At 37.3% G+C, this 15,424-nt stretch overlaps 1 protein-coding gene across 1 annotated transcript in view; it reads left to right on the top strand.

Annotated features, from left to right (window-relative positions):
• The window catches only part of IMMP1L (inner mitochondrial membrane peptidase subunit 1), a 39,362-nt gene that overhangs the window by 19,588 nt on the left and 4,350 nt on the right, over window positions 1-15,424 (top strand). Inside the window, exons 3-5 of the mRNA XM_014949268.1 lie at window positions 235-323; window positions 1,540-1,666; window positions 14,698-14,808. Of these exons, the coding sequence (XP_014804754.1) occupies window positions 235-323; window positions 1,540-1,666; window positions 14,698-14,808 (327 nt within the window). The remainder of the gene's footprint in view (window positions 1-234; window positions 324-1,539; window positions 1,667-14,697; window positions 14,809-15,424) is intronic.

Raw genomic sequence — 15,424 nt, 5'->3', positions numbered from 1 at the left:
TCACACAGTTCAGGACCAATTCTGAGCAAATATGGAGCTATAACAGGGTTCGAGGTGCTCTGGAGGCTGTCCTCACCTTTTAATTGTATCACATGCTCTTTGGAGGAGCTCACTTTTTCAGTTGTTCTTTACATCTTTTCTAATGTATTAGCAAATAATTTGAATATTAATGTATTTTAGATAAAAGTAATTGGAAATAGTAATTATTTTTTCTCATTTATTTTTAATTTGCAGTGTTCTGGACCTTCAATGGAACCAACCATTCAAAACTCTGATATTGTCTTTTCGGAGAACCTTAGCCGCCACTTTTATTGCATTCGAAAGTACGCTCCTTTGTTGGGACTAGATTTTACATTCTGTTTGCTGGAGCTTGTCAGAAACCACATTCCATCTGTCCTTTAGTTTTCCTATATTCTTCCACTTCTAAATTGTAAATCTCCCCTCATTATGTCTCATGGAAGTTAAAGTAATCAGCACATGCAGCCCATCAAACAACTTGTCAGAATTCACTGAGGATATAGTCTATGTCACTTTTACAGCTTTGTCCGAAAAATGGAAAAATTTCCTTTTTTTTTTTTTCCTAAAGCAGTTCTGTTGTGTGAACTTCTCTCTAAGCATTTTGTTTTACTTGCAGACCAAGCTGTAGGTATTGCTGTGCTCAGATAGGTCATTAGGAAAGTGACCAAAGGGTATAAGAATCGTTTATCAAATGTCATTTTATTACTGTCTTGTAGAGCACAGTAGGCTCAAGGCTCTTGCCTGTTTTGTTGTGGCCTATGTCACTGTACAATCTGATGGGTATTAATCAGGAGGCAAAAGTAATATAAGGTTTTGCAAACTCAGATTAGAAGTTTGAAGTTTCACTGGAAGAATAACATCCGGACAGTAACATTTAAGAACACAGAATCTGTTCTGTTCCATATGCCTGTAGCAACAAGACCAAGTTAAATGGTATCCATTTAATTGGCAATTAAAAGGTAGTCTTAACTGTTTTATAAATGGTCTAGATGACTACATTTGGAGAGATTCTTTGTTAAGAAATGTGTATAAAATTATACTCTGAGTAAAACTGAAGAAACCAAAATTGTAGACAAGAATTTTCAGCAGAAGGAAATATCTTTAATGGACAGTAAGGTTTTGCAAACTCAGATTAGAAGTTTGAAGTTTCACTGGAAGAATAACATCTGGACAGTAACATTTAGGAACACAGAATCTGTTCTGTTCCATTTGCCTGTAGCAACAAGACCAAGTTAAATGGTATCCATTTAATTGGCAATTAAAAGGTAGTCTTAACTGTTTTATAAATGGTGTAGATAACAAAGAATCTCTCCAAGTGTACTCAATAAATGTGTGTAAAATTATACTCTGAGTAAAACTGGAGAAACCCAAACTGTAGACAAGAATTTTCAGCGGAAGGAAGTATCTTTAATCGACATGAATATTTTTGAAGTATACACATTGATGTATGTGTATTCAGCCAAATAGTTTGTATTTAGAGTTCTTCTGTTTGTTTTTGTTTCTGTTTTTTTTTCCTCTCAGAGGAGATATTGTAATTGTGAAAAGCCCAAATGACCCCAAATCAAATATCTGTAAAAGAGTAATTGGCTTGGAAGGGGATAAAGTCTGCACAAGCAACCCTTCAGATTTCCTTAAGAATCACAGCTATGTAAGTATTAGAGTTTCTTGCTTTGTAAATTAATGATTACTTAAGTTGGCCTGGTAGTCTGTACGGGATTTGCAATATTTGAGTATCATCATGAATCATAATGTATGATGTTCATAAATTATTCTTTATTCTTGTATATGTGCAGTAAAATGTTGTCATTTGTAAACTCTGTTTATGGCAAGCTGTCTTTCTCAGTGGCTTTTGTCTCTGTAGGAAATGTAGGCAGATGATATTTTTGCTCTGCCCTTTGCTTAGCATTCTTCAGGGGAAGAAGACCTCTCACATTCTCTATATAAAGTGCAATAATACAGATGGCAGACCCAAGGGCTTGGGTCTTAAAACAAAATTGTTTCTATATTTTAAACATGAAGAAGTGAAAATTTTGTGTCCGCAACAGCTTTGAGGATTTGGCTTTCAAAACTATGCTTTAGTATAATTTTGTATTTCTATATTTCAATGCAACAATCTTTTAATTTTTCTGAGTACGGTTTGAAAAATAGTACTTTTCCTAACTTCTCCAAAAAGTCAGGTAACGATGAAGTAAAAAGGAGAAAATATTCTTACTGCTCACTTGTCCTTGTGCGCACAGACTTAACAGAAGTTTGGAAAGATTTTTGACAAAATGTTTTCAGCAACTTCTTTTTAGGTTATCACTAGAAAAATAATGAGAAATCATGATCACAGAAAATGTTTTTTTTTTCCCAAAAGTATGTTGGAGCATTACCTCTGTTCAGCACCTTGTGGAGACAACATGTTTTGCACAGGTGTTTTGAATCTTAAAAGAAAGATATTCTGTTGCCTTTTTGTATCTCCATCACCCTCACAATTCCCATAGGAATAAGATAGATACCTGGCCCATACCTAAAGTCCTTTGCTGTGAAAGTAGAGAATTTTATGGAACACTCCTTGCAGCCAGCTACAGTTTGTGGTAGATAAATCCTTTCAGAGTTTAGCTGCCATAAAGACAGCCAACTTCACCAGGATGCCTTTACATACCATTGCTTCATTTATATTAAGCAGCTGGACTCTGTCCTTAGTAAAATTAGTGGCAAAATTCTTGTCAACATTGTTTGAACAAGGGAGAAAAAAGGCAACTGACACGCTCCCAAAAAATCCCCACCTTTCTTACCAAGATGAAGGAATGTTTTAGCTTTTATGGGAGTAGTAATTTTAGGGCAAATATAAATTGCCCAGAGCAGAACAACCTCACCCGGAAACCTGAATTCTGTCTGCACTGATGGAAAACCCAAACGGAGCTTCTCTGAGCATCTTGTTCTTCGCTTGAGTCTTGAAAAGGGAAGTTCAGGAAAGGTTTGTACTTACCAGGATGGAAGCCCTGAGGTGATCAAATGAATATCCAGCAGAGCAATTTCTGCTCTAGGTGTAAAATTTCTTGTCATCAATTTCAATATGAAACGTAAGGAGAGTGAGAGGATGAGGAATGCAGAGTCCATTTCCTGTTTCCCTGTGTATGTTTTTCGTAAATGCTAATGTGTGGAAATACAGCAAAGGGAGGTGCAGGCTTTCTCAATTCTTACGTAATAGCTTGTATCTAGGGGCAGAAATGACCTAAAAGGAAATGCTCTCGTTTGTTAGTGCCTGTCTGTTTTCCTCCTATCTTTAGTGGTCGTTGAAGAGGTAGATCTTTCCATCTGTTCAGGAGACATTTCCTTTACAGAGAGTATACTCTCAACACAGTTATCTGCTCTTCACGTTCATAACTACCCTGGATTATTCACCAAGTAAACTGTTCTTGTTGGAGAGGGAAAAAAATGATATGTATCTGTGTTTAGGTAATTGTCTAATAAGATTGTCTGTTTTAGTGAATCACCGTGCTATGCACTTTTCCTCTTAATTCAAACACAGAATTCTTCAAATCCTATAGCAGCAGCAGATGTACAGAGAACTGGCTGTTTGTTTTGGTGATACCTCCTTGAGAAGAATTAACCTGAGTTGGGTTTTTGAAAAAAGAAAAGATTGTTGAAACTGAAGAAAGGCCTTGGCTAGGATCCCAAATGTCCAGAAGTGCTGCCTGGGGCAGAGAAAGGTACAATTGCAGGCACTTTTTAAGTGAGCAAAGCTGAAAAATTGTCATCAGTTTTGTTGTTTATATCAGGCTGCTAATTGCTTTTTTAAAAAATGAGAAATCTCCGAGTGATACTTGAATGTGGTGACTCCAAAGGCTGTAGGGTCAGAGGATTATTTGTGTTAATTACAGTGAACTGCTCAGCTTTCCTTGGCTAACTTGTCTCCTGGTTTGGGGGGTGACAGCGAATAGCTGCTCTGACGTCTGCAAACGTGTTACAGTGCAGTAAATCCAAAATATCAGGTGCCAGAAATAGTGTTGAATTAGGTATTTGAACCTCTGCTTCATTCTTGGCTGGTGTTTGCCAGCTAATGGTTAGGTATTTAGAGTTAGCCAGTTCCTGGAGATGTGAGATTAATGGCAGTACGACCTACCTAAAGCAGCTCAGGGTGAAACCACCTCTAAGCAGCTGCTTCTCTTGTCACCCTGAGGGTCACCAAGAATCCTTATAGTCATGTTAGGAATTACACTTAGTCTGGCTTGACTGGGTCAGTGTTAGTGTTGGCGTATTTTACAGATTTCGAGCTAGGGATTTTTGTGCTTAGAAGCACTCTCCTACATGGATCTTACTATGAAGCCTAAGAGAATGCTGAAGTCAGGTCCTGCTTCCAATCCTGCTTCATTCATGAAGATACTTCTCAGGATGGTTTACATATATCTATAGACAGAGATTGCAGAACTCTGTTTACAGTTTACTCTGTAAAATTACACAGATGAGATACTTTATTGCTGCAAACAACCAAGTGGATACCTGTAGATTAAAAAAACCAAAACAAAGCAACATGCCTTGCAAACTATAATAAAAATGAAAATTAAAAAAAAAAAATCATACATAAGCTGAATAAGTTTTTCTGAAAAGAGATATTTCAATTGACTGGCAATGAGGTATAGCAGTGGCAGTTATGTGAAAGTCTTCATAGTGGTATAAAAATACCTTTGCTGCTATACTTAGTTGAAGTAATACATCCTATGAGAAAAAAGTATTTTTGTCAGAATACATGAAGTGTAAGGTTTTAGCAAAAAACTGTCTTTGATGGAGTCATTGTTACAAGCTGATGGAAACTAATCCCACATATCCCATTGATTGCTATAAATTAAGCACGTGCCTAAATTAAAATTTAAGTACAGTAGGAATGTCTTTACTTTGGACCCTTTATGGTACATGATGCTTCATACGCTAGAGGTTGGAGCTTATCTGCAGAATAATAACAAGGGGAATCTTCCTATTTCGGTGAAAAGGATAATGCAATACCTTTTTTAAGTAAGCTGCTATAGTAATGTAAAGTAAAGAAAATGTATTCCTTTCATTGCCTTTTGTCCCTGGTTTGAAGTAAAGCAGAATATTCGGTGTGGAATATAAGCATTAGGCTGGCGGTTTTGCTGGATTTTTTTTGTTTGTTTTGTGCTCAGTGATGGTTTATATAGGTATAAGCAAGTGTATTTACTATAATAAATCTTTAAGAATGCATAATATATTTTTACTGTATCAGAAGCGACATGGTACGAACCCAAAAGTTAAAAAGGTAAACAAATAATTTTTAGCAATGTGGTAGTCAGACCTACTTTCAATTATTTAAAAGTATCTTTGCTGATTTATTCATTTAACTGTATGATCTAAATACTGAGGGTTAATAAGGAAATTACTGAATCACAGTAAAGCCCTGAAATGACCTTTAAAAAAAAAACACCTGAAAGATAATTTTCATATTCAGGTTTTTATTTCCTGTTTTTAAAAGTCTTAATACAGATCCAGGTTTATAATTCAGATTGAGTATTCTATTGTTATATTTGAATTTGGTTTAATGCCATTTACTTTAGCTTTAATTTCTTTAGTACCATATGTTCTTGTGCTGCAGCTCCTGTTTACAAATTGAAAAAGTGAGGGGTAAGTCATCAGATTAAAACAGCTTGTATGTCATAAACCACCAATATGCTAAGCTTTTGTGTCACTTAACCAAAAGTAGTACCTAATAATGTCACTTAATACAGCCAGAGTCTGTAAATAAGGAACTGCCTTTTGCAAGTCATAGTGATAAAAAGCTGAGATACAAATCCATATCTCAGCAACACTCAGCTGGTAATCAATCACAACGCAGCACTAATGCTGTGAGACTGGCTGATGGGGGGGAAGTGTGTTTACCTTGCGCTAAAACGAGGTTCATTGCGGAGATGGCATCCCTTCATCCTGTGGTTAACTCCAGAGCTAACATCATTCCCAAGATAATGCATCTTGCTGTGTTTGCAGACCAAAGAAGTGGTCCTACGCAGTGCTGTTAACTCTTCAACACTCCTTGTCCAACGCAGTCAGAATATTATGTGGGTACTAAGAATAACGTCATGTTAATGCAAACAAAACAATACCTTAATTACTAGACAGATTTTGGATGCACAAGGTAAGACGCTGAAGAATGGCTTTATATTTCAGAGCGCTCAATACTATTGCATAGCCTCTTTAAAATATCCTCAATAGAAATTAAAATTAAAGTTCTCAAAACACTAGTTCTTTTTCCTTTTTCCCTAGTATCTTAAAAGCTAGTTTACACTCATGGTTTAGTATTTCAGTAATCTAAGTTTTAATAGTTGCCGGTCAGGAGAAAGGAAATATCCTGCTCTTTTTTCTCCTCCTTAGCTCTAGTGTTCCAAAGGCTTGAGAGGAAGTTGTGCCATAGTTTTAGGCAGCAGCTGTGCTAAATACCTGGTGGGCAAGGAGAACTGGTTTGGTGCATTTGTTCAGTTTGCAGATTTGTTTGCAGATGCCTCTACATCCCAGTACAGAACGTTCATTACAAGAGCTAATCTTGAACCTTCTAGGAAATAATTTAAATCGAAATTCTTATTTGTCAAAAGTAAATTATTCAAGGGAAAAGAAATACAAAGAATTTTATCAATCTACTCCCCAGTATTTCCAGTGTTTCTTCTGCTCAAGTGGGTTGGTCTTTTTACCTTTGCAGTTTTGATTTTGATATTTCAAGAACATTGGAGTGGCATGACTTGTGAAACAAGTACTGGTACCGTCTCCCAAAGCTTATCCTCATGTCTGTGGGGCCAGGGGGGTGGGTGGCCAGACGTGGGCATGCCTGGCCCGTAGCCCAGGAGAGCACTGCCCAGGTTGCCCTGGTTCTTCCCTTCAGCCAGCTCACTTCTGAAGGAGAACCATAGAGATATCTCCTCACTGATTTGAGGAAAAGTAGTTTCAACATCACTCATTTCTGAACGTATAGGTGCTTTTCCTCTGGGGAATACGGTCTTAGCTGTACTGGTCAGAAAAGGTTGAATCTTCAAGATTTTATGATTCCATTATTCCTCTGCTCCAAGTTAAGTAATAACTTCCAGGAAGCTGCTCAGGATGAGGAAACCAACTATTCAAGGACTCACTGAAGATTGTGAGCACGAGTTTTAGACTGCCTGTATCAGCTTAATGTCTTATTTCATTTTTTTCCTCCTCTCTACCTACTAGGTAGGGCCTTCCGACTGTCTTAAATGATGAGATGATGCAGAGTTGAGGCCTCATTAATTAGCAGAGATTCAGAGACTCCTGATGGAGCTGGCAGAAGATACTATTAAGATTCCTTACCCCTGGTCAGGGTTGTTGCTGCCAGGCTTATTAGCTGGCTCACTGTGCACAGGTATGTCTTTTTCCAGGGCATACCAGTGATGGTAAAGGGTTTTGTCTTTTAACCAGTAAGTTCCAGTTGGGATTTAAACCCGCAGGTTTTTTATTCTCAAACCTGTATTTTAGGGTGACCCTGTTACACGATCTGTTTCTGGAGAAGAAAAGATCAAATCCTTCTTAATGATTGTTGTGAGAAAAGTCTGTGCAAGCTGCTAAGTAATCCTTGCTGGATTTGAAACCAGTACTTACTTCCATCTTCTATAAATGAAGAAAGCTAATAATAGTCTGGACTGATGAATCACAGAAATATTCTGAATTTTTTTCAGGAGTTCCAAAATGTAGCTACGGGATTTGTTTTTGAAAGTTTTGGCCGATGAACATCTATAAAATACAAAAATTTCAAAACTGTAGCAGATTATGAAGCTTAGATAATTTTTCACTCTTTAAAGCAAAGTGATTTTGTTTTCAAAAGAGAACCATTGTTTTAATGCAAATAGAGGCTGTAAGAAGAGTTTGTAAAATCTGGGCATTATTGTTCACAACAGTAATATTTGTTCATAGTTTCTGTTAATTTTAATCAATTTTAATCTTAGCTGGTAGTATTTTTAGAAAAGGAATGATGGCTAATATTTTAAATTGAGGATTGCAGCAAAAGATTTTAAAAATTGGCTATATAGCTTTTCAGGCTGATTCGGATCAGCATATTGAACAATATGCTCTGGATCTGAATATTAAATGAGAATATTTATAGAAATGGAGTAAACAGTGCGTGCAAGTGTTGGAATTACTATTTAACACGGTTAGAAACTCTTGCAACATCCAAAAAGTGATACTGAGAGAGCACACATCTTTTTGCCATTTGACTGGCATAGTTATTTCTGATGTGAAAATTCTGTGACCTTTCCCATAAAGTGTTGAGCGTGGTGATGGAAACTTGGAAGTTCAAGTAAGTAAGTTCAGGAACAGCAGTAGCTGCAATACAGAAAGTTTAGAAGGAGCACCAATGGTTAAAAATCCAAACATTGAAATAACCAATGAATGCTTTGACATGGGACTGTAACAGCTTCCCCAAATTTTTTTTGAAGAGCAACACTCAACTGCTGTGCTTGCACGGTGGAGAAAAACAAGTCCTACACATTCAAATCTACGTTAATGTATCTTGGTTTCCTTGTAGTGTGCGAGTTAACTACCATTGAAGGTTATATGATTTTAATATTGGTTAATAATTTCAAAATGTAAAGATAGACAAGTCTTCACATCTTACCTTTCAATAAATTTTCTACTAAAACAACCAATGACTTTATATAGAGAATGAATTCATAACATAAATATTTCACCACAGTGAATTTAAATTCTGTATAAATCCCTGTGTTTCATTATCATCTTTTCTCATAGTAATGTGGACCAAGGTCATAATGTATTCTTTTTAATATGGGTATTTAAACAAACTGGGCCAAGTACATTATGCCTTATTCATAAGCAGCTTAAACTGTTCAATAAGTAAAGGGAAGATGCTAAAGTGTTTGGAAGTACCTATGAATTGAAGGTAAATTCATTCTGCTGTATTAAGAAGTATTAAATTCCAGGTAATTCAGCGCTTTAGTGATACTTAGCAGATGCTGATTTAAGATCTGCTGTACTGTTAAGTTCCAGTGTGGTTGCTACCATTTCATGGCTTTTTCCAGCACAAACCAGGAAACGTAAAGGCTTACGCTGATTTTGAAAATACTGAGCTAATTAATGCATTTGGGTTTTATATAGATGCCAGCCTTAATATGAACAACATTTATGATAAGCCTACAGAAACTGAATCATTAAAAAAGAGTATCTGATAAGCATTACTCACTCCTGGTTCAGAATTAATAAATAAAGGATTAAGGAATAGTTATGTGAGACTTTTAAGTATAGAGTGATAAAACAAACTCCCGCATTTCTATGGTGTATATTTTATCCTAACTAGATGCAATTTACTTAAATAAGGCAATTTAATCAGTATTTAGTAAATTTGTCATTTGATATTGTAGATTCTTTCATCATATTTCACTTTAATCAAGAAAGGTAACACCTGTGGTTTATTCACAAAAGCTTCTTTTGTTAAATGAACACCCGCAGGCCATGAAGCAATTACATTTGTTGCTTGTACCAAAGTAGGAGGCACTTAAATAGACCTTAGTAGGGATAGATGAGAACTTGCAGACTTTATTCTTTTGTCCAGCACCCAGATTAGTTCTTATCATAGCTCAAGGAGGAAGCCTCTGAACTGAAAAGAAAAGATGGGAATGTTTTAAAGTTCTTCTTAAGTTTGAAACTTTGCTATTGCTGGAGGTGATGTGAATACCGGTGACCTTAGGAAAGTTCAAACTTCATCTGCTCCCAGCTGATTGTACATGCTGATGTTCTTTGACAAACAGACTGCTTGGAATTCCGGAAGGAGAGATTGCAAGAGATTCTTGTTTATAATTTTCCACTTCTTTATGAAAAATAAATTTCTCCATCTTTAATACCTCCACCCCCCCCAGGTCCCCTGAAATCATGAACCAAAAAAAGCACCCCAACAAAACAAAAAAAAACCCAAACCAAACCACAAAAGCCTATTTTCATTTAGTTGGTTTTGGGGGTACATTTAAGGCAGATCACTGAATCTGTTCTATTAGTTTCTAGTGTGCCAGCTGATGCAGTGCAGGCATCTCACCTCTTGAAGTCAGGGAGATGAAGTGAAGTTTGGCATCATGTAAAAAGACCAAAATAACGTAATTCTTTGTTGATTCCTCCTCCTCCCATTAATGTAAATGAATGTTTTATGCTAGTAAGTGTACATCAAATTCCTGACCTGTACTTCAGTTTTGCCACTTTAACTAGACCACTAAGTAAGTGACAGCAGCCCTGCGAATTTACCTGGTTTGTCACAGGTAAAGGTGCAGTTTATCTGAGCTGAAATAGAATAAGCCGCTGCTACAAGCCGAGTTGTTCTAAATGATAATCTTGCTCTTCTGGTCTGTCTGCTCCTGCGGTGGAGCCCCCAGAGCCTGGGAGGGGAGAAGGGGTAAGAGTCGTGTGTCTGATCAGTGTCCTGTGTTCTCGTGCATACGAGCTGCACCTCGGATAGCCCCTCCTGCCTGAGAACTCCTCAGCTCAATCTGCACAAAACCAGAGGCAGGAGGGTTGCTGAGGCAAAGAGAGTCATCTGTGGATGATCAGAGGCAGCGTGTTTTCGTGTGAACCTGCCCTGCTGCGGAGCTGTTGGTTTGGCACGTGACCCACTGGTGACTTCTGTGAAAATTCAGCAGTTGGGCTGGTGGGACATTCACACGTGAGTGTCAGTCTGTATGTAGGGGAGAAGGGAAATGCTGCCCAGCCTGACTTAAATGTTTTTGTCAATATTTTTTGTGTGCACAATCTTGCTGTGTAGTAATGGCAACTGATTTCAGTTGTACTTCTAGGATACAATTAGCTTTGTCTCAGAGATCCGTGGTCCCTGGCCTCTAGATACCAAAATACAACGTTGTGAAATGTCAAGCGAGCGGCTTTCCCATTGCCTTGGGATTTTTGGCAGTAGCAGCCTATCTGTATGCAATTAATGTATTATTACTACAAATACAGGTTTTTAGTAGTTATTTTTTTTTTCTTTCGTGAAAAATGTATCTTATTCCCAGCTACTGTCCTTGCATAGCCTTGAGTCGTTTCAGATCAGGTCCTGGTTCTGCAAAGGTTGATGCTCAAAGTTAACTTTATTCAATATGTGAGCAATCCCCCCGAAATCAGTGCTGTGGTCTAGAAATAGCTTGGTGCATCAACTCTTGAAGGATTCTGGCTTTAGCCTTTATTTCAAAGGGGTGCAAGCAACATCATTTTTTTTAAAATTAATGATTATGGCCTGTCACTTGTATTTGGTTTTACATTTTCAGGCAATTCATGCGCTTTTTATTGCTTGTCTTAATTCTAGGTTGTAGTGAAGTGCCTGGATGACGGGCAGGCACCATACAAAGGTATTACACTGTATCATCTCTAGACGAATCACACTTTGTGACAGTACTCTTAAGAACAAATTTAGAGGTAGAGGGTCCTGTCGTACCTTCTATGGAGAACTACAAAACTTACCCCAAGTGGTGAATGTCGCGATACAGGAATATCCTTCCTTGCAAATGTTCTATCTGGAAAGCAAACTATGAACATCTTGTCTAGACAAGTAATTATTAGTGGTGTTAGAAGTAGTAAGTGATACGCCACAGCTGGCAAAAGCACTTTATTTTGTTTTTTATACTTCAGGAGCGTGGAAGAGAGACGGGAAGGTCTAGAAGTGTTGGGATACAGCTGTGTTATGAGTGGGTCCTTACTGCACATAGTGAGAGATGAGCTTCACGTTCTGCCTGTGAAGCAGGGAAATAGGAGACAGCACGGGAGGCAGTGAAGTGGAAGGGGAGCTGGTAGTGTCCCTGTGTGCAAACAGCAGCACATTGCAAGAAGTGATGCCTTTTCAGAAATGTGAAATGTTAGTGTGGGTTTGCTTTTTTATTTCATTTTTAAAAATCTACCTTTCATAGTAATTCCTGCTTCTCCTTTTTGTGTATTTGCTGAGACAGTCTTTCAAAATGATGGTAGTTTGGTGTGGGATTTGTTAGGCTGGTAGATGCTGGCCAGGAGAGTTTGCATCAGAAAGGTGAGAACGCTGCTTTGCATGGTAATATGCACCTGAAAAATAAACTCCTGTAAGATGGGAATGCTTTAGGTGAGATGAACATCCAACCAAACTGACAATTGCTGGTGGACATACCAAATAGGCTGTATTCCACAGAGTTTTTGAGGAAAATAGGACTGTCAGTACATTCTCAGAGACCTGTCAAAACTTTGTGTCTAGACAGGCTGTATTCCACAGAGTTTTTGAGGAAAACAGGACTGTCAGTACATTCTCAAACAGAGACCTTTCAAAACTTTGTGTCTAGATGTGATGAGATGTATATTCCACACAGGTCATTTGACTCTAGATAGAACTTGTTAAACAAAATTATTATTCTCAAACAGAGACCTTTCAAAACTTTGTGTCTAGATGTGATGAGATGTATATTCCACACAGGTCATTTGACTCTAAATAGAATTTTTTAAACAAAACTATTTTAAATTGACTTCTGGTTGGTTGGTTATTTTCTTTGCAAAGCTGTTGGGTAGAAGGAGGGCCAAAGACATCTAGCTGAAACCAAGAGCTCTTCCATGCCCGTGCCAGCAATCTGATAAGCCTTATCAAATAACAAAGGTGGCAGAGGAGCTGAGTATGGAATTCCTGTATTGAAGGACTGGGAGAACAAGAACTAAAGGAGTAGCAGATCAGTTTAAAACAAAGGCAGCAGCATTCCTTTATACAGGAGACTGGAAGGAGAGAGTATCAGTAGGTTTCAAAAAGGTTTAGACACATTGCTGGTCTGCAACTCCACATACAGATTCTAAAATGCCAGACAGGAATGTGTGAAATACAAATTACCAGAGAAATACAGGGGGTGGTTGGGAGGACAGGCTCAAATATGCTTTCCATGGGAAATACCTCTCTTTGCCACCATCAGAGACAAATTCTAAAATGCCAGACAGGAATGTGTGAAACACAAACTACCAGAGAAATACAGGGGGATGGTTGGGAGGACAGGCTCACATACGCTTGCCATGGTATTCTAAAATGCCAGACAGGAATGTGTGAAATACAAATTACCAGAGAAATACAGGGGGTGGTTGGGAGGACAGGCTCAAATATGCTTTCCATGGGAAATACCTCTCTTTGCCACCATCAGAGACAAACTATTGGTTCTTAATGCAGAGCTTATACGTTTGCCACAGCCCAACAAAGGAACCCTCTGGCAACAGGCAGGTGGGAGCATCACTAAGCAAGAGTCTAAAAGCCTTATTCAGAGACAAGGTTCCCAATAAGTGTTCCTTGGCCAGATCCTGTTAAGTACCAACAATTACACTTCAGCTGCATTTCCCTCAAATGTTTATCTGGGGGACCAGGTTTTATTCTGAATGGTTTACACCCAGACTTTACTACTAGAGTGGTATTTTATTTTGTTTAGTCTATTATCCTTGAATATATGTAGTCTATTGTATTTATGAGTAGTGGTATTTTATTTTGTTTAGTCTATTATCATTGAATATATGTAGACTATTGTATTTATGAGTCTATGTGGCTTATTTCTAAAACATTAATGTTTATACTGCTAAAACTCTAAGTTTCATTTGAAATTGGTGGGGTTTTATAAAACTCTAAGTTTCATTTGAAATTGGTGGCGTTTTATTTGTTTCCTTTTTTTTTTTCCTCTGAGTTGTGGGCGTAGTAATGTTTCAAGTACATATTTGATTCTGAAAAAATGTATGTTAACCTAAAGTCCACATTAAATATTATCTAGATTGAGAATATGTTGCTACTTTTAAATTTCCAGCCAACTTATTTGGCAACTTGTAAGATGTTATTTATATCTGAAATGTTTTTATAGAAACATACCAAAATACTGTTGTATATTCCAAGAGGAAATCTTAGTTTAAGACTTACAGTAGTAACTTTTTCATATATGAAAGCTTTATGCTCGTATTTAGGTAATTAATACAGCTATGTTGCTATTTCTCTTTTTGTCATTGAGTCAGGCAGTGAATGCCATGAATCTATGGTATGTAATATAGTTAATGCATAATATATATAGGCAATGAAATGTCTTTGTCATATAGTATAAGGTCACCATCATTAATTTTCAAATTATAAAAAGGGATTTGCTGTTTTGTGATCATCATTATTGCAATATAATGTGTTGTGGATTCTGCCTGCACATAGAATGAACTGTGATCTTAATTAGAACTTTGACAAGCCTACTCCGATAAAATGATGAGATTATTCGTAATTGATGTCACAATCAATTACCAGTTAGTTCATCATGAATCTACTAACAGGTCTAGCCTTGGTGCTGGCCCCAGGATGTTGATGAGTGTGTGGCTGCCCTGTTCATGCTGTTACTGCGACAGGAGGGCAGATTTTCAGTCAACATCCTAATGACCTCTTTTGAAGTCTATTAAATTAATGACCCTGTCACATTGGTCTAACCTCTTACATCTTCATTTTGGATTTTTTGTTGCAAACCATTGTTTTTTGAGCACATGATAGAACAGATACTTTGGAGCACTCCTTCTCATCCCTCCAAATCTGGCCCTGTGTCTTACTAGATTCAATAAAAAAAATTAGTTCATTATGCAGTCATGAAATACAGAACACAGAAATCAAGATATATTGTAAGGCAAACTGTGCTTAATACCATTCTATTCTGTTTTTTTTTTTTTTAACATTTCGATCTTGCTTAATCATAGGTGCCTAAAGGACATGTTTGGTTAGAAGGTGATAATCTCAGGAATTCTACAGATTCCAGGTGCTATGGACCTGTTCCGTACGGACTGATAAGAGGACGCATTTGTTTTAAGGTATATATAGTATTTAAAAATAGTTGCATTAATATATTTTTAATGCCTGGGTGTTAGGTATTAAAACTTGCCTCCTCAACTGTCTGGCTGGAGCAAACATAAAGGAAAGCTTTATGGAACACACCAGCCACTTGCTGTAAAAGGACAATTCAACAATGGTGGAGTTTTTTTTGAGGGAGGACTTGTTTTTTGACCAGTCATTGCCTTTGGAAACTGAATCAATTATTTTGCAAGCAAACCCAAGCCTGATACAAACATAAATCTACACCTGCATGCAGCACGCATGCACCTTACTCTATGGATATACATTTCCTCCCCCATTTGATTCTTGCCTCTGCAAAACAGCAGACAAGGGCAGCTCCAAATCTCACTGTTACTGTAATTTGGGAAGTGGAGTTCCATAGTTCAAAAAACAAAGATGAAGGAAACCATTATCTTTTTAGGACTTGCATGCATTCTTTAGACGTGTAGACTGGCCTTGCTGCTTTTTAAACCAAGTCTGAGAAAAAGCCTTGACAGTAAAGTCAAATCTGGGCCACTATAATTGTCCGCCACGTTCTTACTAAAAAAAAAAAATGCTTTGAATTAATATTGTATTGTATAAACCTCCACGATT

The sequence above is a fragment of the Calidris pugnax genome, unplaced genomic scaffold, assembly GCF_001431845.1.
Source record: "Calidris pugnax isolate Ruff unplaced genomic scaffold, ASM143184v1 scaffold177, whole genome shotgun sequence".
Lineage (NCBI taxonomy): Eukaryota > Metazoa > Chordata > Aves > Charadriiformes > Scolopacidae > Calidris > Calidris pugnax.
This window is presented reverse-complemented; position numbering and strand designations above follow the sequence as displayed.